Source organism: Drosophila elegans, unplaced genomic scaffold (genome assembly GCF_018152505.1).
Source record: "Drosophila elegans isolate 14027-0461.03 unplaced genomic scaffold, ASM1815250v1 contig_476, whole genome shotgun sequence".
NCBI classification, from domain to species: Eukaryota; Metazoa; Arthropoda; class Insecta; order Diptera; family Drosophilidae; genus Drosophila; species Drosophila elegans.
In genome coordinates this window covers 1,199,075-1,225,534 of record NW_024545863.1, presented here as the reverse complement: position 1 = coordinate 1,225,534, position 26,460 = coordinate 1,199,075, and the positions used below count along the sequence as shown (strand labels likewise).

General features: G+C 39.8%; 4 protein-coding genes across 5 annotated transcripts; 2 read left to right on the top strand and 2 right to left on the bottom strand.

Moving 5' to 3' along the window:
- Nucleotides 1-87: 87 nt before the first annotated feature.
- On the bottom strand, nt 88-15,898 carry LOC108148798 (nuclear protein localization protein 4 homolog). Of its 2 annotated transcripts, none has more exons than XM_017276020.1 (8): nt 15,881-15,898; nt 14,584-14,817; nt 14,363-14,523; nt 13,541-14,069; nt 13,278-13,476; nt 13,053-13,213; nt 1,167-1,582; nt 88-533 (listed from the first exon to the last, which is right to left on the bottom strand). In XM_017276020.1, the coding sequence occupies exons 1-8, from the start codon at nt 15,881-15,883 to the stop codon at nt 374-376; spliced, it is 1,863 nt and encodes a 620-aa protein (XP_017131509.1). In that variant the 5' UTR covers nt 15,884-15,898; the 3' UTR covers nt 88-373. The 2 variants fall into 2 exon arrangements, with proteins under 2 accessions (XP_017131509.1, XP_017131507.1); XM_017276018.2 differs by lacking the exon at nt 15,881-15,898 and adding an exon at nt 14,888-15,163.
- Nucleotides 3,875-4,484, top strand: LOC108148800 (putative uncharacterized protein DDB_G0291608). The gene has a single exon (XM_017276022.2). The coding sequence runs from the start codon at nt 4,063-4,065 to the stop codon at nt 4,471-4,473; it is 411 nt and encodes a 136-aa protein (XP_017131511.1). The 5' UTR covers nt 3,875-4,062; the 3' UTR covers nt 4,474-4,484.
- LOC108148797 lies at nt 9,626-11,936 on the top strand. The gene has a single exon (XM_017276017.2). It carries the CDS (start codon nt 9,638-9,640, stop codon nt 11,669-11,671), a length of 2,034 nt encoding a protein of 677 aa, XP_017131506.1. The 5' UTR covers nt 9,626-9,637; the 3' UTR covers nt 11,672-11,936.
- A 1,052-nt stretch (nt 15,899-16,950) lies between the features above and the next one.
- Nucleotides 16,951-19,015, bottom strand: LOC108148981 (succinate-semialdehyde dehydrogenase [NADP(+)] GabD). The gene is made up of 3 exons (XM_017276323.2): nt 18,837-19,015; nt 18,444-18,745; nt 16,951-18,313 (listed from the first exon to the last, which is right to left on the bottom strand). Exons 2-3 carry the CDS (start codon nt 18,735-18,737, stop codon nt 17,078-17,080), a joined length of 1,530 nt encoding a protein of 509 aa, XP_017131812.1. The 5' UTR covers nt 18,738-18,745; nt 18,837-19,015; the 3' UTR covers nt 16,951-17,077.
- Nucleotides 19,016-26,460: the final 7,445 nt, after the last annotated feature.

The following is a 26,460-nucleotide window of genomic DNA, read 5'->3' as shown; positions in this document are numbered from 1 at the left end:
AACAAACACCCCAACAAAATCAATTTAACAAAATAGAAAGGATAGAAAAGAAAAATATATTTTTAAAAAGAAAACCACATAAAAATGTGCACAACAATTGAAATTTATTTAAAAATAAATTAAATTTTCCTTCCTTCTTTTTGTTTTATTTTATAAAATTCTTACACAAGGATTACATAGAGATAATGCGCGACATTCGCACGAATGCGCCTCTAAGTGTGCATGTGTATGTGTGTGTGGGGGACACCCGTGTCTTCCAGCCGCTGCTATAAGTAAGTATGATTGAATCTTTAGTTTGTTTTACACCGGAATTTCGAATGGTTCATCTAGGCTGCAAATCGTGGAATTTTCGTGTCGAGGGGGGGATGGAACCTTATCTGGGTAACGAGCAGATCTCGCAGGAGTTGAGTTCGCCGCGGTTGATGAAGGTGCAGTGGCTGCACGTCCAGGTGTTGGCGTCCAAGTCCATCGCCTCCGATCCCGAAGCTCCGGCACTAGCCGATGCCCCTCCGCTGGGATAGCTGGTGGTGCCACTGCAACAAAAAGAGCGAATTAGTAATAAGTTTAAAGTTCTTTCTATTTAAATTAAGTTAGATAATTAGATAATTTCGACTAGTAATTTTTGCTCGACATTAAAAATTGTATATACGAACTAAAAGCCTGATATCTTTAAAGTTGAACTTACACTTGAAACAGTTATTTTTATCGATATTTGATATTTGTAAATGCACATGTTAAAAAACAATACAAACATTTTGGGATGTGGCAACATAATAATCTTTCATTTGCAAATATCACTTTCAGAATTTTGAATAAGCCAAAAGCAGCGGTGATTTACGAGTTTGTAACTCTCTACATAAATATATGTACTTTAAAGCTACGATTGGAGTTAGACATATTCTTGCCTAACAAAAGCTGGTGGGAACTAAATTGTAAATTTCAAATATATAAATTCACTACAATGCGTCGCGCATACTATTTAAGATAGACATATATTTTCAAAATATTAGTTTTACCTAATATTTCTAATTTCTAATTTATTTTAAAATAAAAAAAAAATAAATAATAAAAATATAAATATCTATTAAAGCCAAAAATCTTTGCCTGAATTTATGGGACAATATTTATGTAAATGAAGAAGGGGTTCATGGGTATGTCAAACTCACCCACTGCCACCGGAACTGGCCTGGATCAGCGACTCGAGCAGCTTCCACACATCCTCGACCTTGAACTGGGCGGCCTGGTTGGGGTTCTTGGTGCGCACCGCCTCCAGCAGCGGACCCATGTGCTGGCGCAGCGGGAGCATGTCCATCTTGTACAGGTAGACCAGCAGGTGGAAGTCGGAGATGGCCTCGAGGAACTCCTCGTCGCCCCAGTTGGCCAGATAACAGCTGAGTGCGTTGAAGTCCTGCAGGTGGCCGTCGATGTATCGGTTCTCGATGGGGAATGGCTGGCGCTTGTCGTACTCGGTGAAGGTATACTGCGGCTGCAGCGGAGTCGAGGCGGGCACGTCCACCAGTAGATACTCCACGGGCAGTGGACGAGCCAGTCGCTGCACCTCGTTGCCGTACTGGTCCTTCTCCTGAGGGAGCAAAAAAGAAAGAACGATGGAAACTAGGTTATTTATGGATGACTTGGCACTAAGATTAGCCAGACTAGACTTGGCCCAGTGACCTACATTAAAAGCAATAGGAAAACCGTTTGCTGACGTCTGATTGCTTCAGTACTTTTCCCCATTTGGCTCTCACTCTCAATCTCTCTCTCTCTCTCTCTCTGTCTATAAAAGCTCGCTGCTGGCGAGCAACCTGTTAGCTCGGCAATGACCTTGCCCACATCTATCAAGGCCGACGGCACTCGTGTTTGGTATTGGTCTTGGACCTGGCCAAAAGGCACTGCAAGGCGCTCAGGGTCACCGGATCCGCTGATCGAGACAGACGGCCTAGCCAGCATAGTTTTCACAGAGTTAGGTATCCCCGCATTGGCAATGGTTGAGCAAAGGTCACAAAAAATATGAATATATATTTTTTAAGGATGACAGCATGATAAATTAAGAAACTAAAGGCGAAGCGGTTAATAAAAAAGGTTAAAAAAGCAAATAAACCTACCTACTTAATATATTTATTTCAAATAGACTGTTAGTTTAAGTTACTTAATGCCAATTTGTTAATTTACGTCTAAATTCATAATAATAAAATCTCTACATTTTAGCGTAAATTGATTACTATCGAAAAACTATTACTTTTTTAAATATACTGCCAAACAATGTACAGTTTTGACCATTATCTTTAAATTTATTTGCTTATACGGTGTAAAGAATTAAAAGCATACATTCAAGACTATTTGTTGACTAAAAGGAAATTGTTTTATAATGCATTTTATAATGATTGGATGTAAAAACAAAAAAGAAACAGGAAAAACACTAAGTTGCATTGCTGACAAAATAATGTATTACAGAAGATACAAAAGTAAATGAAATGAGTCAGTAAAATATTTTTGACACTTAACTGCAAATCGTGAGCTAAATTCAACCAACTTCAGAACGACTGTCACACTGCATTCACGGTGTTTACGGGTCGATGCAGGTAAAATTTCGCAGAAACCACGTACGCTTTTTCCATCAGTAGGTTCAAATCTCGTTAATAACATGGAAAAAGGGATTAGGCACAGGACATACCACGCCAACGCTGCTGTCTTTTTTAATTGGAGTTTTCGCGACCAACGCAATAAAGTTCTCACTGTGTCGGGAGGCAGAGACGGAAAAACGGAAGCGTTTCACGAACGGAGGCTTCAGCAGCGAGTCAACAAATCCAACTCGGTTGAGAGCGGAGCGAGTTGGCGATGCATCTAAGTTAATTAGCCATCAAAGGCAGGTGGCAAACAACCTGGTCGAACAGAAACTGGTACTGGTCAAACAAAATCAATGAGCGCGCATAATAAGCGGTGGGCAGAACAGGATGCTTCTCAGCTCTTGTGTAACCATGTTGTTATTTAAAAGCACCTTCAAATTTGTTCCATTACATTTTACCGCATCCTTTGACGTCAGTTTAGTAAAATCGAGTTGGCAACTTAAATTGAATTGCAGGGAAATTCATTAGTACACCAGAAAGTTGGGCGGATAATCCACAGGTTGCTTCAACAGGTAGATTTAACCTTCGCCAATTTTTGAGCTTCATTTACTTTCGGCACATTGCACATTAATCCTTTATATCAGGATTTTGTCTGCACATAATCAATCTACCATCAAAGGCGTTTGCACTTAAATTTCTTAACATAAAGTTGTCCAGATTAAAATGGCCAAAGGCTTGAATTATTATCCCTTGGGCCATGAAAAAAATTAAAAGTACATTTTGAATAGCCTGACAAGCAAATATCGACAAGTAGACACAAAGTGCACATGATATTTATAGATATGGTATAAACCTACGTTCTGGTTGCCCATAAAACAAACACAAAAGTTCTGAGAAATGCAAAATATATTTAGAAGTAAACTGAGGATTTAAAAAGATAATAGCAATTGCATACAAAAGAATGATTATATTTACTACAAGATTAAAATGTATAAGCTACCAATGTGCATTTTCGGCTGGCTTTCAGTTGCCATATTTTAATAAAGATATGTCTCACTAAAACACTCAAAAACCATGCAGCTTTTAAAACTGCATCAGAATATTGTGGTTAATTTCTAATAGGCAAATATGTTTGCTTGCCCCGTGGAGCAAGAAAACACAGTTAAGCGAGTGAAAAAACAGCTTGACATTGACATTGGAAGAGAGAGGCAAAATGAGAGAGCGCCCGAATGTCCTGAGCTTTGCAAGCTCTCTCTATCGCTGGGCTATAAAAGGGCACATCCTGACGATGGCGAGGCTGCATTTGCCAACGAATCGCAGGAGGGACAGGACTTAGTCGCGCTGAAAATCAAACGGCACGTGTGTTTAATCCTCGGTTTTTTTGTTGTGTGTCCCGAATACATCCATCCGGTTTTTTTATTGGCTAACATGCCTGGCCTGCAGGAGGAGCACTATCCGATGCGTAGATTCGATAGCCATCAGCTAGTTAGCCATCATGTTCTGGACGGCGGTAGCCTCCTCCACGCTCTCGTCGAACAGCGCCGAGAGCTCGGCGGGATTGGCCAGTGCGGCGCCCAGCTACCAGCAGCAGCATACGAAGCCATCGCCGCTGAGAGCCTCCTCCAGCAGCTGGCAGCTTAGCAATGCAGCATTCAAATCGCGACTGCAACAGCAACAGCTACTGCAGCAGCACCAGCAACAGATACAGCAGCAACACGAGCAGCAGCAGCAGCAGCAACCGCAACAGCAATTCGACGATTTATCGCAACAGGAAGTGCAGACAAGGCAGACAAATAATGGGCAAAAGACTAAATTACAGACAGCGAACATCAAAAAGAAAATCAGTCCAAAGAGTGAAAGTAGAATATTCAAAGCTTTCACCTCCTGCAAGTGCACCCAAAAGTAGGGGAATATCATCGAGTGCAAGTGCACAAATGACAAAACAATAATAATACGAAACGATATATTTTTTGATGCATTTTCAAGGTAGAAAGTATGAAACAACAACAAAGAAAAACTAATGGTACATCAATAAAACGTAAAAACAATCAAGTTCCTGTGCATTTTAAAGTGCGACAAAATCACATTAAATACTTTTAATGGCTGCAAATTTTGAGGAATAATACACTCATTTTTTGGTAAGCTTTGAGTGTTTTTATGTATAAATAAAACATAATGTTTTTTAAATGAATAATCATTTAATTTTATACTAACAATTGACTGTTTTGTCTGACTATTTTGTAAATTGTTATATACGTTATTTTTAAGAAAGTCACCTAAAGTTTTTGTAAAGTTATTAACATATTTATTTTGTAGCCACAAATTCTTGTTTTACTTCCTTACATACTTTCAATCAATAAAGGTCATTATCATATCTGAACGGATGCAGACCTTCAGCCAAACTTATTTGTCTGCGATTCGCCACATTTCATTTGGCATCCATCAAAGTTTTACTTTGATTAGCACATGATTTGACATGGTGAAGGTTAATTTGCATGATTGAAGTTAGGCAGGAAAGCTTTTGGCCGCCGGTGCCAAGGACGATGCCTATCAATCAAAAAAGGTTGATTTCCCGCAAAAGTATGCTAATTATTTGTTAACTCTACTCGCATCGCAGCCCTCACAAGTTAAGTGTGCAAAAACTGTGTAGCTCCAATTACTAATCTACACGTTTATTAAATTGTCATAATAATTTCTGATGGAAAAGTACTTTTTTTTATTTTCTTACCGTACAAAAATACATGGTTTGAAAAAGAGTATTTATTTAAGGTCAGTTTTTGTTAATGTTTTATCTATTTTGAACGACTTTCATCAAATCGATTTGTTCATCGTTATGTTTTTTACTTACATAAAGTACTTCTAGCAAAGCTTTTCTTGTAAACATAATTGATTCGTTGGAAATTGCCTTGGTTCTTTAAATGTCTATTTTGTCTCTTTAAATTCCCTTTTATTTTATATAAAACTGTAGATGTAATTACAAAAGGCCATAGTGTGTCGTTCAAATAAATAACAAGGTAAAAATGTGTTGAATCCAGGCTGATCCTGTTATTCAAATCAAGTCTATTAACCGCAGAGCTCCCTAACCACAAATTCCAGAAATGCTTCGACTCTTTTGCTTGCAAATATGAATTTGCACACTTGACCATATGGCTGGGAAATTCTCAGCACGTTTGCACTGCCATTAAAATGGGGGAACCAATTATTGTGCTGGACGAAGTCCGCTTATGGCAATTAGCAAAGGGGCAGTTGCGGTGTGGAACTGGGCGGCCAGAAGTAGAGACCTCCAGTCGTTCTGCCCATCGAAGGTGACACACAAACGCGCAATAAATGTTTATTGCCCGGCATAAAAACGGAAAGCCAGGAAAATGTCCTAAGGACACTGACAATGAGATCAAGGAGCAGAAGGAAGTGGGCCACAAACCGGGCCAAACAAGGCCACAAATTGCTTATCGATTTGCAGATTTGCCTTCGCCACTTTTTATGATTGCAAGCAAATGCTTGGCCTCTATTTGCTGACGCAGTTCTGAAAATTGATTGAACAGACAATGCCGGAATGCACGCACCCATTGGAAACTTTGGGAAAATTCCCTTAAAAAAGAATTTTGAAGTGCATATAATTTTTAAAAGCATTCCCGGTATTTTTGTTATTTATTAAAAATTTCGTGAAACTCTTTAAATAATGATTTCAACATCAGTTGCATTTAAAATGAAAACGAATTCATTAGTTCAGACGATTGCCTAAAACATAAGCCAGTTGCTTTTTCTGTTCCTGTCATGGCAAGGAAAACTTTTAATTTCATTTGGGAATTGCATGTGTTAAGCGAAAGGCTTCGACATGTGTGTTATAAATTAGGAGGCACGCACGAACACTAATTTTATTTCAGGCAAAAAGGTGATTTTGAGACGATCCCCAGGGCAAACACCAACAAACATTCAAATGTGCAACAGGCCGTTTAAAAATGTATGGGTACACAAAATGGCAATTTAAATAAATAAATCTGGGAAAAGATGATAATGTCTTGTGATGATGCGCTTCTCAATTTACAAAAGCAACTAAAAATATGATGGGATTGGACAATTTGCTTTGTAATAAATCTATTGAATATTCTAGTCAACAGCAAAATAAAAAAAATAAAAAGTATTTTCGTCGCTTTGTCAAAGTAATTCTAAAAATCATTTTTTTAATTACAAAGTGCAAGAAAAGTTTCTGTATATAAAGCCCACGTTTAGTTTATAAATAGCTCTTAAATAACATTTAAGCGTCAAAAACCATCCCCCTGATAATAATGTTTAATTATCACTTTGCTCACAAATTCCACATTTGACACTCAATAGCAAATAAGTTTTTGCAAAAGTTATCCAATTACCGAAAGCCAACAACAACTGAAAAATAACAAAGGGAAATTTACTGCGTTTGCTAAATTTACCTCAGCAAATATAATTAAGCGATAACATTTGTAAGACTAATTATGGCATTGTAGGTGTCGACGGTTTATTGCTGTAAATGTGGCTAAATGTGGCAAAATGTGGCTAAATGAGTTAAGCCTGTATAACACTGACAGACGTCTGACGGTTAATTTATTGGTGCGAACAAGTAAACAACAAAAATCTGTCATTGTCTGCTTTTCTCTTTTAAAAGACACACAACTGGCTCATCAACAATTCTCATGAATTTCAACGAATAGTCAACTGAATTTCCAGGACTTGTAAACAATTACCGAAACGAATTCGCGCACATTTTGTGCGTTTTTTATTTTAAACACAACTTCCCTGGTAGACAAGAAACAATTGCCATAAATATGAATTTATGCCAGGGCGACAATGACAGCCTGCAAAGGAATTTATATTTTCAATTTACACATTTGCTTCGATGGCGAAAAGTGTGAAAAATAAATACTGCCGTAAAAAGTAGGCAATGTTTTAGCATGCCATATGCAAAAAAGGGGAACTCCCTTCTATAATTGCTGGAGGGACACAGCTGAATTTGCAGACAGCTTAGGGAATTTGCATAATTGCAGACGAAAAGGGAAAGCAAATGTAAGGGAAGTAAATGACAAACATACACAAAAATGTGAATAATAAAGAAGACAAAATAAGCGTAAGGAATGCCTGAAACGTGTTTCTCGCTGCCCAATGGCATGGAAGAAAATAGAATCCAAGGTGGAAAATAACCGAAACGTTTGAAGCCTTCAGGTGTATTGCAAAACCATGACAAGCAGAAGAAAAAACGTATAGAAGGTCACTTCAGAGCTCAATTTTCAACAATGTTTGCTAGCTGGATTTTATTTGTTTTGTGGGCCAAAAAAATTACTCAAAAAAAGGGAGTTTGTTTTGACTAGTGATTTTTGTCTGTTAAAATGATGTGGATAAGTATGACTTTATGAAAAAATTTAATGTGGTTTGTTTGAAATTATTTTAATTATTTTCAACTTAAACTAGAGTTCAATTGATTTTCTGTTATGGGGTTAATTTTATAACTATTTTAAGAGGAATGCTTTGCCCATTCTTGTTATTTCTGAAATCTGTAAATAGCAAATTGCCAGCTAAAAAATGTATATTTTAATAAATATTATAGGGTTTTCATAGCTATATTATGAGAAATGGTCTGTGCAAGTTATTTCTGTGCAAATTAAAGTCACACGATAAAACATATATTCCATTTCCAAAAGACTTATAAATAGACTGAAATAAAGTTCCCAGCCTGATCCAATCAGGCCACCAATTCGTACAAAAACCCGCCAAAAAGGGCTCGCAATTACTTCGATTGATTATTAATTAATTTGTTTAACCCAGTTCAAGGCTAGTTGCGAGTGAAACGTAAGCCAAAGTAAGCAACATAAATAGAACACGCATGATGCTGGCCCACAAAGTTTTTGGCTTCGTGTCGACATTAGGTCCGAATGCGAAAGCAATGCCATTTCCCTTGTCCAGACTTTTGTACGTTGCCATGGCTGCTTTTACTTGACACCCGGAATCGGAACCACTTGCTACACATTATATTGGGGTTTCAACTCTCGGGTGTCCCTCGCCAAACAAAGTTTGATAACACAGCTTAGAACAAAGTCGTAATAAGTGCCACACGGCGAAAACTTTTCCAAGGGGTCGCAGGACACCGAAATAATTAGACCCGAGAAAAGTTTCCTCAAATGTGGGAGTGAAAGGTTAAATCAAAATCAACACAAAGCATACACATTTTTAAAATTTACAAAGTTGATGTGGATTAAAAATCACAAAACAAGCAAAGGGATTCCAAGAAAATTACAGAGTAATGGGTCAGGACATCCAAGTCAAATGAAGAAATTTAAAGCTTTAAATATAAGGTCGGTAAGGTATTTGTTTTGGAAATGAATTGGTTAAGCCAAGAACTTTTCAATTTCGTTTAGTTTGATTGTTTATTTATTGCTTATAAGAGGCTCAAGCTGAGTGCAAACAAAGGTGAAGGCATCTGTTGATGATTTGTGGGAAACCGCAAATTAAACTGAAATTGTTTATGGCGGACTATTTTGGTTTTGCTTCAGACACCGTCAGAAAATTATATCAATTAAACAATGATGCTCTTAGCTTTTTGTATTGCTTCCAATGCGTTATTAATTTCAAGTTTTTAAGTTGCAGAAGAAAATTAAATTTAGAACTTATTGAATATATCAGAATAAAATAAATGCATTCGAAAACCAAAACATTTTTTTAAGTTTTAATGGTTGCCCTTTGGTCTTAAAGTTTTCGAAAAAAATAACTCATACTACACGTAATGTCAGTTAGAATACATTTTTATAGTAAACGGCAACAGTACGTATGAGTGATATTCATTAAATCCAATGAGCAAAAATCACTAAATCCCAACAAAAATTCTTAAATTATTTTAAGCAAAGAGCTTCCTATAACGTGTTTATACAAATTTGGAACAACCTTATAATCACAGTACTCCAGGCAAACAGTATTCACAAATGTCATTTGAACCCCAGGCCCAAAATTATCAGTACTTCATAGGAGTAGGAACACTCAGGATACAGTTGACTGTAAAATACAAAATAACTTAGGTAGATTTTTATATTTTTTAGTGTTGAGCAAATATGGAGACGTCCATCCAGGTGCCCAAGGAGCTGGAGTCGCTGCTGACCTGCGGCCTGTGCAATCGTGTCTATGATCTGGCCACTAACGTGCTGCCCAGGGAGCTGATCTGCCGACACAGCTACTGCGAGGAGTGCCTGACCAGAAGCACCCTCTACGACCCGACGCAGTGCATCTGTCCACTGTGCGGAATGCGCACAGAGTTATATGGCCAGAAGCTGCCGGAATCGGTAGCCATCATGTACCTACTCCGTGAGCTGCCCGCTTTGGTTTTGGGCCGTGCCATGTTGGATTTCTCGGAGGGCAATAGCCAATCCATCGAAGTGACTGGCGAGCAACCAGAGTCGCAGTCGGAGAACTGGCTGGACGAGATCTGTGTGGACAGCTTCTTGGCCAACAGTGCCGAGCACTGTTTCATCCATGCCATGCCCAACTCCACTTGGTGTCACGATTGCCAGCGTTTGCTGTGCCGCGCCTGCTCGGATGCCCCCACTCATCGTGAGCATCGACTGACCCACCAGTTGGACTACCATGAGCTTCTGCGCCAACTGCTCGACTCGGAGCTGGCCAAGATCAAGGGAACTGCTTTGCAGGCCACCGAATTGGCCAACCGCGAGATGGATCTGCTGCGTCAAATGTGCGAGGCCTGCTTTCACGTTCAACTGCATGTGAAGCGCATGATGCTGGAGCACGAGCCCAGCTTGGTTTCGGCCACAATGACCGGTTGGCAGCGACGCGCCGAACAGGAGCTAAATAGATCCGTTGGAAATCTCACTGGAGCCAGTTTGCTACAAGTACTCGCTCAGTTGACCCAACAACGCAGCAAATTCGAGGTGCAGCTGGTGGAGGTGCACTTTCAATGCAGAATGCGTGCCGCAGTCCAGGAGAACGGCATGCAGATCCTGGATTTCGAGCATCTAAACGACAGGATCCTGCGACTGCGCAATCAGCCACGTCCCGGCCCCATTCCCGCCAATGTGGAGCCACCTCAGGCTTTGATCCTCACCAACTACTGTGTGTTTGCCTACTGGAACGCGGTGCAACGCCAGATGATTCCTCCGCGCGTGAGGACTCTGCCACCGGAGCCTGAATTGTTGCCGCAATCCGGCAGAGCCGTGGTGCCACCGCACTTCAATCACAGCCTGCAGGAGGCAGAGCTTAGCCAGCAAATGCAGCAGATTGAACAGGATCAGGATCGCTTAATTAATGCGGCCGCCGAGGAGGATTCACCTGGCTCCTCCTACTCGCAGAGCAGCAGCAATAGCGACAGTCAGAGCAGCTTGTCCGCGGGACCGCAAGTATACACTTATGTTTTAGTTCCAGGTCAGCATGGAATGGTGCCACAATTTCAGGAACAAATGTGGCAAGGGCCATATGAGGTGCAGGAACAACCACCACCACTGTTGCAGCCTCAGTTTCAAGCGGACAACGCCTGGTTGAACGGGCAGCAGAACCAGAACCAGAACCAGAACCACAATCATGTCCAATCCCCGCCGGTGGGCATTGTGGGTCAGCCCTCCGCCCACTTTTATCCCATCTACTTTTTGGACATGGAGATAGCAGGCGAACTGGCCGGACGCGTACTGATCGAGGTGCGATGGGATGTCGCTCCCCGGATGGCGGAAAACTTTGGGGCGCTGGTGCGGCACGAACGGGGCTATGGCTACCGGGGATGCGCCGTTTTCCAGGCCTGGGGACGCGAGAGCATCATCACTGGGGACTTCGAGACGCACAATGGACGCGGCGGACACTCGGCCTTTGAGAATAGATACTTTATGCCGGATGAGACAGGATTACCGGCACGGCGCGGCACAGTGGGCATGCGAAGGGGACAGAGGCGACAGGACAGAAGTGGATTGGTGGGCAGTCAATTCCGGTTGGTGCTCAACGAGATGCGTTCCTTCACAGCCATCTTTGGTTACATTGTGCAGGGCATCGAGTTGGTGGACAGGATCGCAGCCAGTGGCAATGCTTTGGGTCGACCTTCCCTGAGGAGCATCATCCGCGATTGTGGCGAATACCATTTAAACAATTAAAAACGAGGGGGACTGACTGATCCACTGGCCAAATTCAATTCCCTTTGAAAGCCCACAAACACTAACCACCTGCACTACTCTTGCTACGAATTTTTGTAACAACGAACACCCCTCGGAATTATTTTTACAAAGCATACAATGAGAGCCAGTGACGGAAGCCAATTGTTTTTGTAACACACAGACTAATGAAATTTTTATAAACAATTTACAAATCGAACAAACGTTTTGGAGGTTATTTAAAAAAATATAAAAAAGAAAAAAACTACTTTATCAGTGACATTTAAATAATGGAGTATCACAGACAAGGTGGAAATCGTATTAAAACCTTAATACGTTTTTGATATATATCCTAAGGATTGAAAGACACACTTAATTGGTGTTTAAGCGCTACGACGTTACCTGGACATAGTAAATTAGCTACAATAAAATAAAATGAAAACCAAACATAGTCAGATCAAAATTCAAACCAAGAAATAGGTGAAATCAGAATAGAAAAAAAAAAAAGATTTATATTCAATTTAATTATTTAAAACCAAAAGTATCTAAGCGCGAAATAGTTTTTCGATGTCTACATACATATGCATTTTGTGTGACCATAATTAATGCCCTGTTTGTGATTATGTAGAAAAGGAATACCAAGAAAAGCCAAATAATGGGAATCAAATCGGGTTAGTAAAATATAAGTAGCAACACACAGATAGTTAATAAATCGAAATCCGAAATTTTAATTAAATTATATTCGATAAATTGCTTGAAATTTTAAATTAAATTAGGTTATTGTATTTTTAAGTTTAAGAAAGATCAAACGAAATTGTAAAGTTTATCGAAATATTTAGATACCAGCATGGGAAGAAGGCGTAAGATAGAATAAACATTGAAATGATGAAAAATTAAGTTAAAGAATGAAGGGCTATATTTTACTTTAACATTTAAACATCCAATATGTATGAGTGTCCTAGGTATACGATAAAATAAAAATGAAATTCTGGAGGAGCACAGAGCAATGATGAGAAGTACAAACCGCAGAGAAGAAAGGAACCTTGAATAAATTAAATTACACAAACTAATGTAATCGTTTTGATGTTACATGTATCAAGTTAAATTCAAATTGGTATTAACATCCAGATTTTCATTGCATGTAACCAAGCGAGAAAACGCCATTTTAATTGATGTCTAAATATGCAAGTTGTCTGTGTAAATGTGAACGTAATTCAATAAAGATTGCCCAAAACAATTGTTTTTTTTTTTTATGTCTAAATATGCAAGTTGTCTGTGTAAATGTGAACGTAATTCAATAAAGATTGCCCAAAACAATTGTTTTTTTTTTTGTTTCAAGGGGGATCAAAACTAATTAATTTTACGGGAACGGGAAGAGTCTTACCTTGTAGAAGACATCTGGGACATACTGCTTGTCCGTGGACTCGCGCACGTAACCCAGCTCGGGCGCATCCTTAGTGGGTATCAGACAATCATCACGCACCAGAGCCATGCACTGAGCGGACACCGCATAGCCCTCCATGTGCACCTGTTTGGTTTTATCTCCTGAAATGTGAAATCAGCATAACATTAAATAAATTGAGGAGAATCAACCTGAAGAGCTGCTTACCCGTCACACAAATGGTCACAAACTTTGAGCCAAAGACGCCGTTGGAGGCATATTTACAAGGATTTGGATGGCGATTCTGCAGCTCGCCGGCTGTGATGCACTCCTGGGCCGTAATGAAGTGCGACTCGATGCCACGGATCTGTTTGACAGTGCCGACGCTCGCATCCTCCGTGATGAGATCAGTAAAAATCCAACCAATCTGTAAAGTTGACATAAATTGTAACAGACGGTTAATGAAACTAGAACAAAGAGTAATAGCTAACCTTCTTCAGTCCCAGCGCATTGGCCACGGCATCCACATCATCGGCTCCCTCATCCGGCTGGATGTTTATCGAGTCCCTGGTCGACTCCTGTGGCGGCTCGTAGATGGCCGCCACCTTGGCCCGAATGCCCAGTGGAACATCGGTGTGCTGCTCGTATGTGCCGTACAGATAGCCCATGCGCTGGTGGCCCGTCGTGCGCCAGTAGTTGAGGAATCGCTCCACGATCTTGGTGTTTTCGAACATCACATTGTCCACATGGCGATATGTCTGACGGTTTAGCGTTATGGCCGACGGCTGGCACTTGGAGCAGATGCCCTTGGGCCATGGCGGATGCTCCCGGCATCCGGACTTGATGCGGCAATTGATGTCGTCGAAGACGAAGTACTTACCCTGATCCATGCCAGAAGTCTGCTTGCGTATGTACGAGTGGAAGGACAAGTGTTTGATGTTCTGCTCCTTCAGGTAGGACTCATCGTATGGCTCCAGTGCGGAGCAGTGGACGCAACGGCCATTGGCATTGTGATGGCACCTGCAAGACAATATAGTTTGATTAGTTATCTGATTGGGCAACTGATATGGTAAACAGGTTTGTAAGTACAAAGTCGGTGGACGTTATAAAAAGGTGGTCTGATATCACAGGTAAAACATAGTATGTCTTGTATTATCTATCTGAATTACTTAGAAATCTAATTAAATATGCGTGTAATTATTTTTAAAGCGTAATTAAAACGTACAGAAAACTGAAAATTCAAGGAAAATTTAAATTGTTTCCATTTAAGACATGGTTTTTTTAAGGCGCTAAAAGAAACCCCAAAAGCTTACAGTTTGCTATCGCGTTCGCGCTTGATGGTACCATCTGCCTTGCTCAGAGCCTGGTCCACGTCATCCTCGACCACATTGATGGATGGACGTGCGCTGCTTGGGTTGCTGGTGCTGGTGCTGGTCTTGAACGCCTGGCTTTCCAAGACAGTGGTGCTAGTGCGCTGAAAATGGAAAATATACTGATTACTCCCTGATCGATTCTTGAGGAAAGCCCTTCTTACGCGCGAAGATGTGCCAGCCATCTGTTTTAAGTAGACCATGTCGCCATGCTTCAAGGAATTGCCAACCAGCTGGGAGCCACTGGCCTGCAGCTCTGTGAGGAAATTGCGTTCCTTGAAGAGCCCGAATCCATCCACCTTCAGTGCATTCTGAACGCTGTCGTACAGATGCTTCAAATTCGACTTGGGCGAGATCTCGATGCGTTTGATGCCCTCCGCGGACTGAACGCGAATTAGCTGCAATTAAATAATACAAATTAATATTAGTTAGCATTTGGATACTGATTAATTGAATTTCTGGTCCAACCGATTGTTTGCATAACACAAACAGACGATGGCGCACAAAGGCGAATGCGAAATTGCGCTTCTTGTAGATGAATTGCTCGAGCAGCAAAGGTGCACAGGCCATTTTCTGGATTCTCTTGGATAGGTCACTGGGTGGGTGGTTCACTGGACGGGTGGTTAAGTGGGTGGTGGGTGACTTGGTGGGTGGGGGTTTGTCAAGTGTAGCTATGAAGCTACCAAAGCCTGAAAGGCTTTTTTCTTTATTGTTTCGGACTGTACGTCATGAAGGCGCGAACTTGACTGTGAAAATTTGTTGGCATCGCAATAAAAACAAATGCAACTCATTGCCAAATTGAGTGCATACTTAAAAGAGATGCATTCGAACACCGATAAAATTAAATATACATATACCTTTTTACGAGAAACATTATAAGATGCACTGCAGATTGGTTTAAAACTTTGGAAGTAAACTATTTATGTAATTTAACAAGTTATTATGGCGTACGAAAAGGTTTTTTGATAATAAAATTTAATTTAATAGTACAAATTGTTATAATCGTTAATTTTGATCATTTTTTGATAAAAAAAAATAATTATGCACTTAGTTTTAATAACTTACTCAAAAATAATAATTTTCATTCAAGATAATAGTAATACAATCTTAAAGTCAATCATTACTAAGAAATCTTTTTTTTATAAAACTTATAAGGATTTAAGTTGCATTGCAATACTTTTTACAAAGATTAATATTTTTAAGTATTATTGTTTGAATAAATAATGGCTGGAAAACAGAAAACTATAGTGATGTTTATTTTGAGTGCACACTTTTGAATTAAAAATGTTTGATTGACAGTGCAACACTCAATTATATTTCCCTGGGCGAAATAAAGTTTGCAATAACTTTCAATTATTTATTTGTATTTCAGGTCGGGTCTGAAACCCCCGCACATCCCCTCTGTCTACTTTTTTCGCCTAGACTGCAATCATTTGGCTGAAAATCTACAAGTCATGGTACCATTTAATTTCACCGCCTGCACTTTTTGCCGCATTACGGAACTTGTGACGGATTTACACTTCCGGGGAGTTCCTCTAAATAGATGTCACACACATTTTCAACTGCACTTTCCAATGGGAAAACGTTCTTTAATTATATTTTGCAATATATCAGCAACAACAACAAATGTCATCGAATGAGGAGAGTGCCTTTGCTTGCCGGCTTTTTTAAGGGCTACGTGTAAGCGAACACTTGGCATTTGCCCTACAGTCACTGCACAATCGCCTGATATATGCGATAAGCACTTGAAACGCGCTTTTCATTTTGTTATCAACAATTTACTTACAATTTTGTCGGACATTTCGGCTATTGTAATTTTGTCGCTGTCTCTCTCGCACAGCTGAGGGGATTGCGAGGTGTGACCGTTTCTGATTAACGGAAAATGACTCATCGAGCCGTTCCTGGCGATAATTTATGGTAATAAGTTATCGATATATGTTGAGCGGGTCATTTGAAAAAGCTAATTTAAGGGATTGCTTTGAAACATTTAAAATTTAATTTTTTCCAAGTTGTAAAAGATTTGTAGACTTTATAGATTTATTTGAACAGCAATATTCTGATAAATAATCTTTAGATTTAAACTACTGGAAATTGTTAGATTCACTTTTCAAACTAGAAATCTGCTTAAATATACTTATGTGGGCAAAAAGTAAGGTAAATTTTCAATTTAAACTTAGCGGGCCTAACATTTCGGGCTAGTCCTTTTTTTTAAGTTGGCAGGACTGTTACTGTTCCTTATCAGTAATATATTTACTCTTGTGTTTACCAAACAACCAAGATTGATTGTCCAAAACAAAAATCATCGGCTGACTTTCAGAGACTTTACGGATAAGATCGGAATATCAGAAGGATCTGTGATAACCATTTGTGCTTACGAAAAGTCAAATCGCGTTTGGTAAAGAAATCACGATGATAACGACGATTGGAACAAACGTTGTTTTGAAGGGGATAAAATTGATTTAGAAGAAAAAAGATTTTTAATGTTACCAACAAATTCACCTTACTTTTGCCCATAGTAGTTTACCAAAGTATTCTATTAAAGTATTGTGCATATTTATTAAAATAGCGGCGTGTTTTTTTAATACAACAATTATACAACAGTCAACAAATCGCATTCTAGTGGAAGTCAGCAAATGAAAGCAGTGGAAGTTCATGGTTTCAATCGTACTTAAGGTTGCCCATGCAGATGTACTTGATGTCGACGTAGTCGTCGATGCCGTGCTTGGAACCCTCGCGTCCAACGCCGGACTCCTTGACGCCGCCGAATGGCGCCTCTGCAGCGGAGATGATGCCCTCGTTGACGCCGACCATGCCCACCTCCAGTCGCTTGGCCACCCGGAACACCTGCTGCAGGTTCTCGCTGTAGAAGTAGCCGGCCAGGCCTCTCCTCGTATCGTTGGCCTTGCTCACGGCCTCCTCTTCGTCCGCGAAACGGATGATGGAGACCACCGGACCGAAGACCTCCTCCGTGTACAGTTGGCAAGAGGGCGGGACCTCAGTGACTATTGTGGGTGCGTAGAACAGGGAACCCTTGTCACTCAGCGGCTTGCCACCCAAGATGATGTTGGCCTTCTTGGACCTCGCATCCTCCACAAAGCCACTGACTTTCTTGAACTGCATTTCGTTGATCAACGGTCCGATTTGCACATCGCATCCCTGGCCATCGCCGATCTTCAAGGCCTCCACGCGTTTTTTCAGCTGCTCCACAAACTTATCGTAGACGCCATTCTGGACAAAGAATCTGTTGGCCGAGACGCAGGTCTGTCCGCAGTTTCTAAACTTGGAGGCCATGGCTCCATCGACCGCTTTCTCAACATTAGCCGAATCGAAAACAATAAACGGAGCATTGCCGCCGAGTTCCAGGCAAATCCTCTTGATGCCATCAGCGGAATTTCGGAACAGCAGTTTACCCACTTCAGTGGAGCCAGTGAAGGATATGCCCCTCACATCGGGACTCTTGCAGAAGAGATCGCCGATGGGGGCTGCCTTGTTGGTGGTGACCACATTTATCACACCCTTGGGGATGCCCGCATCCACGGCCAGTTTGGCCACTGCCAGAGCGGTCAGAGGAGTGTCCTCCGAGGGCTTCACCACCACCGTACATCCGGCGGCCAGGGCGGCTCCCGCCTTCCGCGTGATCATGGCCATCGGGAAGTTCCAGGGCGTGATGAGGGCCGCCACTCCGATGGGCTGCTTCATCACAATGATCTCCCGGTTGGGCAGGGCACTGGGCACAATCTCGCCGTAGACGCGACGTGCCTCCTCGGCGAACCACTCGACAAAGGCGTTCCCATAGGCCACTTCCCCCTTCGACTCGTTGATGGGCTTGCCCGACTCCGCCGTCATTATCTCGGCTATCTCCTGGGAGTGCTGTTCGATCAGTTTGTGCCACTTCTGCAAAGCGAGATTAGATAAGATTAGATTAGCAGGGACTAACCACTAACTAGAGAAATTATGGCAATGACCTACAGTCGAACTTTACTATGTAGAGTATATCTATGGTAGCTATTGGGTCGGCACTTACCTTAAGTAGATTGGACCGATCTTTGGCCGTCAGGGATCGCCACTCCTTGGACTCGTAGGCCTGCTTGGCGGCATCTATGGCCTTTTGGGCATCCGCCACCGTCATGTTGGGAACTTTACCGATGAGTGCTCCATTCGCAGGATTCCGGACCTCAAAGGTGGCCTTTGAGTTGCTCGATTCCACCCAAGCACCATCCACCAAAGCCTTGTCCTGGACCAAAGCCGAAAGTCCTCGCATCCTGGAGCAGTTGACGTTGCTGCCTGTTCGTGCGATGCCACTGAGCTGTCGCCACATTATGCCGGCTAAAAACAATAAACAATAAAAACCGCAATTAACAATTGGCTACTAATCGATTTGTTGACACTGCCGCTCTTTGGGAGCTTACTTTCTCACCTATTTTTCACTTGTCAGGGGAGTTTTATGGGCTTATCTTATCTGCGACGTTATCGGGAAGATTCGCTGCTCTCATATATATATTCTAGCTTAGTTATGGGTGCTTTTTGATTGAGTTTAATTGATTTTAATTTGTTACGCTCCGAACCAGCAGAGCGATAGACGATAGGCAGACATTAACTTGCAGGCACTGCCAACTCGTTTTTTACTAATCAAATACAGCTGTTGTTAAGCCGCGAAAAAATAATTGTTTTAAATTATGTAATCAGTTGATGACAAATATATAATTTATAATTTATTTATAATTTTATGAAATAAATGTAGTTCGTTTAAAGATTGCTTAGAAAAACTTTTTTAAAATATGATCTCACATAAAACTCGACGTTTTTTTGCAATATGAGTATAAATTATGTATCAGACACATAATAACTGGTACAAAACGGAACAAATTAAATCTATTATTCAAATGTGGCATACGAAGATACACAATTTCGAGTACAAAAAAAAACGTATTTAACTTTTAAAGTGTTTACTTAAGCCTGTGCATTTTAGAAATCAATATTACTTTTACCATTTCCTTTCTTGAATTGCTTCTTTCATACCTATCGAAATCAAGCTTCCTATCGATAGAGAGTTTTGCAGCGGCCACCTTTTGCCAGTGAAATACGCGGCAACCGTTTGACTTTCAAAAAGAAAAGGGAGCAGCAAAAAAAGAAAGTCCATGTAAGCTTCCTGATTTCTGATTCCCATTTTTAGCCGTTGCCTTACAACGATTTTTAAGGCAGCGCCACTTGTCTTGGCAACCGCAATCTCTGGACAATCGGTGCCTTTCGCCCGATCTGCCCGATCTTTTTGCATGCGCCGCCAACGTGGAGCGCAAGTAGTGTGCTCCATTTATTATGACTTTGCAGCCAGTCAGCCTTCCAGCCAGCCAGGCATCACGACCATAGATTTCACATACGCCGGCAGCAGTTCTGGCAAAAGGTGGGTTCTCCCAACCCATCATAAACACTTTAAATAATCTTGCCTTGTTTTTAACTTCGGAATAAGCCCGGAAATTTTTTAAATAATTATTTAGGTAAAAACTTAATCTAAGAAAAGATTGAAAAACCAAGAAAACTATGCAGTATTTTTTAATTAAATTACGATTTAAATTAAATACAAATTTCCTTAAGTTTGGATTATTTTCGCGAGTGTTGAACAGAATTAGACAGTGGCAGGTTCTGCCTACTGGGCTACTGGTCATACAGCTTCCGCCTCCTGCCAGTCACCTGGTTTTGGCCTCCCTTCGTCAAGAAGCCCGGCAATCTGTGTTGCAAATTTTGTCAATAAATTTTGGCTAAGAATGCCAAAACAAGGCGGCCGCCATGCGGACATCATAACTGTTAAGATAAGATTGCCTAGATGCCTAGATGCCGAGATGCCGATCGCAATCGCGATCCAAAGACTCGTGCTCCAAAATGAATTCAATTAGTTGTGATTTAAAACTAATTGAAAATGCGTCTAGCTCGGAAGCAAACGTGGCTGCTGCCGGCTCCTGTCGATAGGTGTTTAAGTTATTTGTCTTAAGTGCTGCCGGGAGGTGTGTGCCCCTGCCCCATTCCACAATGATCGAGATCAGGCTGCACTGGGCGAAATCTGAAGGATAACCAGGATAACTTTGAAGAAAATTAATAAATACAATAAAAATATAAGCAGAGCACATAAAAAAAATTAACTCAAAGAATTGCTTTTAAATGTGTTATAATATATTTCGGTTTTTGAATGTTTGTTATTCTTCATTCATATCCATTGAGGTGGAAATAATTGGTATTTCCTCAAATTGTATCCTTTAAACAAAAATAAATAAACTAAAATATCTTAGAAATACACACGTAAATTTGATCTCATTTCGAACTTCTTCTTTAAGACAACATTGAAAAATATAATGTTTTAAATGGGATACCATTTAACTTTAACTTTATCTTATTTCAACATAACCACTAGAGTGTATGTATAACTTAATTTTGTTAGTTTTCAAGACAAAGTAAATTTGTATTCAAAAAATTAAATGCGATACCTCTTTTGACTTTATTTTGATTTAGTTAAATCAATCAAAAATCAATTAGTTACAAATCTTTTTATTACGCAGATCATTTTGCCAGTGTTGCTATTTTATCAGGGCCTATCAAAAACTTCAATCTAATGAAGTAGTCAGTCATGTGACAGTCCAACCAATCTAATGTCTACTTAACTGCACAATTTTGACAGTTTTAATGCGCTGCCATGGTCTTGCGAATTTATGGGGCCTTCCCTCGTTTTATAATATAGAATGCAAACAATTGACAACCCAGAAATAGGCAGCCGTGTGCCTTTTGTGCCGGCTAATTGTAATACGAAATCATAACACGCCATAAAAACGACACAAAGCTGGAGAGATGGGATGGTTTTTGGGATCGTCGTTGGACCGGTTCGGTGCTATTTCTTTGAGGCGGTGGTCCTCTGGAAGCCCAAGACCAAGACGCCGCCCTGGCAGCTGGTCAAAGGAAACAATGACATGGGGCTGAGGCACTCCCTCTCTTTCATCCCAAAGATAGCCGTCTCTTTCGGTAGAATTCCATTCCAATCCACAAACCAAACTCTCTAACGCGGAGCTGCCCGAGCCATAAATCATGTTTGGAAACACGTTCCTTAACGCGAACATAAAACATCTGTTGTTGGTTGGGTTTCTTTCGCTTGGGATCTCTGATCTGCTTGCGTGGCAGCTTTCTTGCAAAGGAAAAAGGACAAAGGACTCGCAAGCTTAGGGCGCAAACTGGTTACCAATTGTCCTGGCAATGTGGCAAGAAAACAAAACAGCCGCCGAGCAGATAAATGTCGTGATCAACTCACGCAACAACAGCAGCTGCTCCTCGGCATTCACATTAACCATCCTTCCCCGGCCGGGTTACAAATTAACCCATTGAGGGCTGAGCAGGCTAAGGAGATTTTTTTTATCAAAGATTCAAAACAACAATAAGATCAATTTCTACTTAAGACACTTTTATAGGTTATACATTTGTCGTATCTATTTGGAATATCTATTCATCAGTTGATGTTGGGAAACATTTTTTATCGACTGATGGATCATGAAATATAATCGAAATAAACTTTTTTCTTGTTATTTTTTAGCAGTTATTAAAGAAAAAATAAACCGAAAATAGTACAATGAAAACGTAGGACTATTACTATGTTCGGAAAATCGGTTAGTAAAGTAGACGCCTATTATGTGTAAACTAGTAAAAGTCGAAAAATTTTTAAAAGCAAAATCACTTCGTACTACAATTTTTGTTTTTCTTTTTGCATTTAAAACGCCGAATGTTAGAGCTCTTTTTTCACTGCGTACTTCCTTATAAAAAAATTACATAAGTTAAATAAAATAAAATGTAATTAAAAGAACAAAAAATGAAAAAAATGTTAAATTATTAAATAAAAAACCAAGTGTGCAATTATTTCAAAGTTTTTTGTTTCATTAAGCAAAATGTAAATCCAATAAAATGTTTTTTATGATCCCTAAAATTAAAGGCAATTTCATCGTTCTGTAAGTGCTTATTAATGATGGTGATTAATGTTACATAAAACTTTTGGAGGGTTAACTTTTAAAACGACTGCGGCTTGCAGGATAATAGCTGCTCCTGTTTTTGGTCCCTCTGGTCCTGTTCAGATTCGGATCCTGCTGGAGATCCTGCTGGCGATCCTGCTCCTTGGCTGACTCACCTTGGCACGTGTGCTTGCCGATCGCTATGGCAGCTGCTGGCAAGTCAAGTCGCAAGGAAATCGAATAAGGACGAGGATGGCAGCTGCCGGTGATGGTAATTCTTAATTTCGAATGTCCCATTCAGATGCGAACGAAGCGACCTGAATGCGTCAGCAGATTAGCTCCGTCCGGGTGGAAGCAACACGTGTGATCGAGATCCCATCCAGGATACCTATACCCTGTTCCCCCTTGACGAGCCTATTTTTTTTTGTATTTTTTTTTTGATGGAATAGAAGATTCCCGCAGCCTGGCTTAATTATTGTTTACCTTCGCATCAAGGTTACGGCATTATGATTATGCCCTACTTGATTATTATTTCATAATTCCGCCGCCCATTGTGTATACATCTCTATGGTATACTTTCCCCGGCATGTCCTGGCATGCACTGGAACTCGATCCCGTTGTCCTTGAGCCGCAAAAACGATCCCTTATCCCTATCCTTTGTTGTTCCTCGATACACGAAATTGTGCCTGGCCAACCCCAAAAAATTCAAACAAGGGAACACCCGAAATATTGAAGATATTCCAAGACCTAGGAGTATAATACCCTTCGAAATGAAGTGAAAAGTGCTTGCCTAACGAGTGCTTTTGTGATCACAACCTTTATTTGTGATGGAATCCAGCGAATCAAATCAAATTGTTATGAGAAAGAAATTTTTAAGAATTTCACAAGTCAAAAAGTTTTTGGTAAGATCAAGGAATCCCGCAAAGCAAAAACAAATGCAGTGTTTTGATAGGCAAATAAATAAAAGGCCTTTTGTTATTCTTAAAAAAGTAAAAGTGGTTACCTCAGTTTAGATTTGGTACACCACACAGTTTAAAGAAATATTAATTAGGTTTATCCTTAAATTACGAATCTCTGTATATTTTATAACTCCTCATATATGAATCAAGGTATCATAATTGCGTATTTTGTTATAGATATAAATCATTTTCCCTTGACTGCGCACCAAAGGATTATGGTACGACCTTCTGTTGTCTCTGGATAGAATATATTAAATGGCGCACTACCATCGCTACTCCTTCCAAAACCTCGCAAAAGTGAAAATTTGGTACATTTATTGCGACTTAGTCATCTCGTAACCTGGTTCTTGGATTCACAAGTTTTGGGGTGGATTTTGAACTAGAAAATCATCAGTGCTTTACACTGCAAAAAATAAGATTTTGTTGGAATTATTGGATTTTGTTTATAAATTTATATATTATCCTTACAACAAATAATTAAAGTTTTAAATTTAAGTTAAGTTACATTGACAAAACATTAAAAACTTTAATTATTGTTACTTAACTTAAATGTTTAACATAAATCTTATACTTTGAATTTATTGAGATAGATACATAGTATATTTTTTTAGGTGTATTACCGAAGCACCATCAACTGGAAGACATAAAGACCTTAGTACTCCACCAACTGTTAGGTTTGCAAAAACTGTACCCAAAATCGCTTAAAAGCGCGTAAAACTTAGTTTGAAAAGCAATCAAAGGAACTACGCATTTCAATTTGATCCTTACCAGAATCATATATATGAGCTAAGCATTGTTTTGTATAATTTATGCAACGCACAATGCCATCGAAAGGACGGAAATGGGGTGGCTCTATTGCGCCTTCCTCCCCTTTTCCAGCATCTCCAATTATGGGGTAGTTCGGTGGCAGGATGGTACACACAACAAAATAAAATATAACTATTAATTTTCACAGTTTTAAGTAAAAATAGAAAATCTTACATCATAATAATTTAAACTATAATAATAAATTATTTACCTAAAGTCAGGTTTAATTTAATAACTATACAAAACAAAATTGGATAACAGTTTTAGTTTTAAAACTTTAAATCATTTTAATAATTTAGTAAAAGAAAAAATAGTTAGTAGTAAAACAATTTACTGATGAATCGAATTATCATATATCCATTGATTATTTATAACTTAGTTTATTAATTTTTCTGAGTGTATGTTTGAAGCTGTTTCTGGTGGATACCAGAAAAATCTGGTGCGTAGTTCTGCTCCCTGATTCAATTGCGTCGTTGAGGCATTCTCACGCTGGATTTTCCCAGTTCTTGTCCTTGGCCCTGCCCTTACTCATATCCTTATCCTTGTCCTTGTCCTTGATGTCCCTGATCCCTGGTCCTTTTTCCTTTCCTTTTTTCCTACTAGCTTGTTGTGTTTTTGATTTGGGTAGGCCTCAGTTGCGCCTTTGTGGGCATAATTATGCCTCCGTTCTGGAACCACCGAATACCGATTGCATTCTCATTCAAATCCGGTGCAGTGCAACTTTTCTCATTTCTCATTTCTCGTATCGCATTTCCGCTTAATTGTCTGCGATTGTAACAGGCTAAATGGAAAATAAAAAGAGAAAAATAATGAAAAGGAAGCGGGAAGGACGAGATGATCGCGATGATCATCCCAAAAAGCTCCCGGCAGCTGTTGTCTCTTATTTTTGCCAAGTTTATGCGAATCTCGCCCGAAATGCATAAACATATCAAGTTACGACGATCGAATTTTGTAAAAACCGGAAGTTTTTAAATCTCTGTCTCTAAAAGACAAAAGCCCCAGATCATTGGCGGCATTTTCTGTTTATTTTAATTTGCAAGAGCAAATCTTCATAAATTTTTACATTTTTTTTAATGAAGATGCACTGCAAGAGTGGAGTGAAAATAAAACAGAAATAAAGAATCTCATCTGCGGCGATCTTGAACTTCGATCGCTTGATTTGTTTTCAAGTCTCGGCAAATACAATTTCTGTTACATTTTTGTCAATTTTAAGTTGGACTTTGTTTTTGTTGAACAAACAGAGGCGAACGCACTGCAAACAGCAAAATCAGCACACATAAAACAATGGTGATCAGTAAAATTCAGAGGAAGAATTTTGGCATATACTTTTTTTAAACTTGCAAAATTTCACCTCCGAGCCTGGGTTAAGTTCATCGACTCTCAACTTTATTAATAACTTACTCATAAATGTGTTAAACAAAATCCAAATAGTCTTTTGTGTTTAAGTTAAAGATAAATTGATTTAACTAACTACGGAATATAATTAAAGATTTTATTTCTAAAGAAAAGCTTGAAAGAACGTTGGTCATAAATATTCATACAATGCAATAACTTTATTACTTATGCCAAAAATACGACTCTTTAAAGATTTAACTCAACCTAATCTTAATTGAAATAGATAATAATAGGCCGAGTATCTATCTAGAACAGCAACATAAGTTTAGGACATTATTTACCACATTCGAGTTGTAAATTATGTATTTTTATATAGCTATGTTTTATTACACCTCAAATCGCTCACTGATCTTCTGCTGCTTTTAATCCGCACACTCAAGATCAAGTTCCCGCTGATCTGCCTGCTTATCCCCCTGCTGACAATGCAAATCCATCAAGATTTAATGCTTGAGTGCCTCACTACTGGAAGATTACGTGCTTAGATCGCCGTTTTACACCCATATATGAGCGATCATGCCAAATTTGCACACCATCGATGGAAAAGCAGCCCGAGGAGTGTTGTTCGCGCTAACAACTTCATTCGACATGATCGCAAATTGCTGCAGATCGATCAAAAATACTTTCACCTTGGCTCAAATGAATCGTGAAATTCGTGGCTCTTGCGCAAGAATCCCAAAAATGGTATTACACGGTAGAGAAGGTTCAAGATGGTTCTTTTGGTGCTCTTTCTATTGTCCTTTTTTCGCCTAAGCCGCAAGCAAATTTGTTTTCCGCTCAAGATCGATCACTTTTAGGACCGTAAATCACGGCAGGATGCGCAGGACTAGTGTCCTTTTGTCTTCGGTTCAGCCTTTGTGCTCAAAATGTTGTTTTTCTTTCGGCTTTTATTTTGTGTCCCTACTGT

Bases quoted from the DNA above. Each gene is read 5' to 3' on its own strand.
- LOC108148800 (XM_017276022.2), top strand. From the start codon at position 4,063: ATGTTCTGGACGGCGGTAGCCTCCTCCACGCTCTCGTCGAACAGCGCC.
- LOC108148797 (XM_017276017.2), top strand. From the start codon at position 9,638: ATGGAGACGTCCATCCAGGTGCCCAAGGAGCTGGAGTCGCTGCTGACC.
- LOC108148798 (XM_017276018.2), bottom strand. From the start codon at position 14,989: ATGGCCTGTGCACCTTTGCTGCTCGAGCAATTCATCTACAAGAAGCGC. The intron at 14,818-14,887 runs GTTGGACCAGAA...ATTTAATTGCAG, and splicing joins TTGTGTTATGCAAACAATCG to CTAATTCGCGTTCAGTCCGC. The intron at 14,524-14,583 runs GTAAGAAGGGCT...TTCCATTTTCAG, and splicing joins TGGCTGGCACATCTTCGCGC to CGCACTAGCACCACTGTCTT.
- LOC108148981 (XM_017276323.2), bottom strand. From the start codon at position 18,737: ATGTGGCGACAGCTCAGTGGCATCGCACGAACAGGCAGCAACGTCAAC. The intron at 18,314-18,443 runs GTAAGTGCCGAC...CTCGCTTTGCAG, and splicing joins ATCGGTCCAATCTACTTAAG to AAGTGGCACAAACTGATCGA.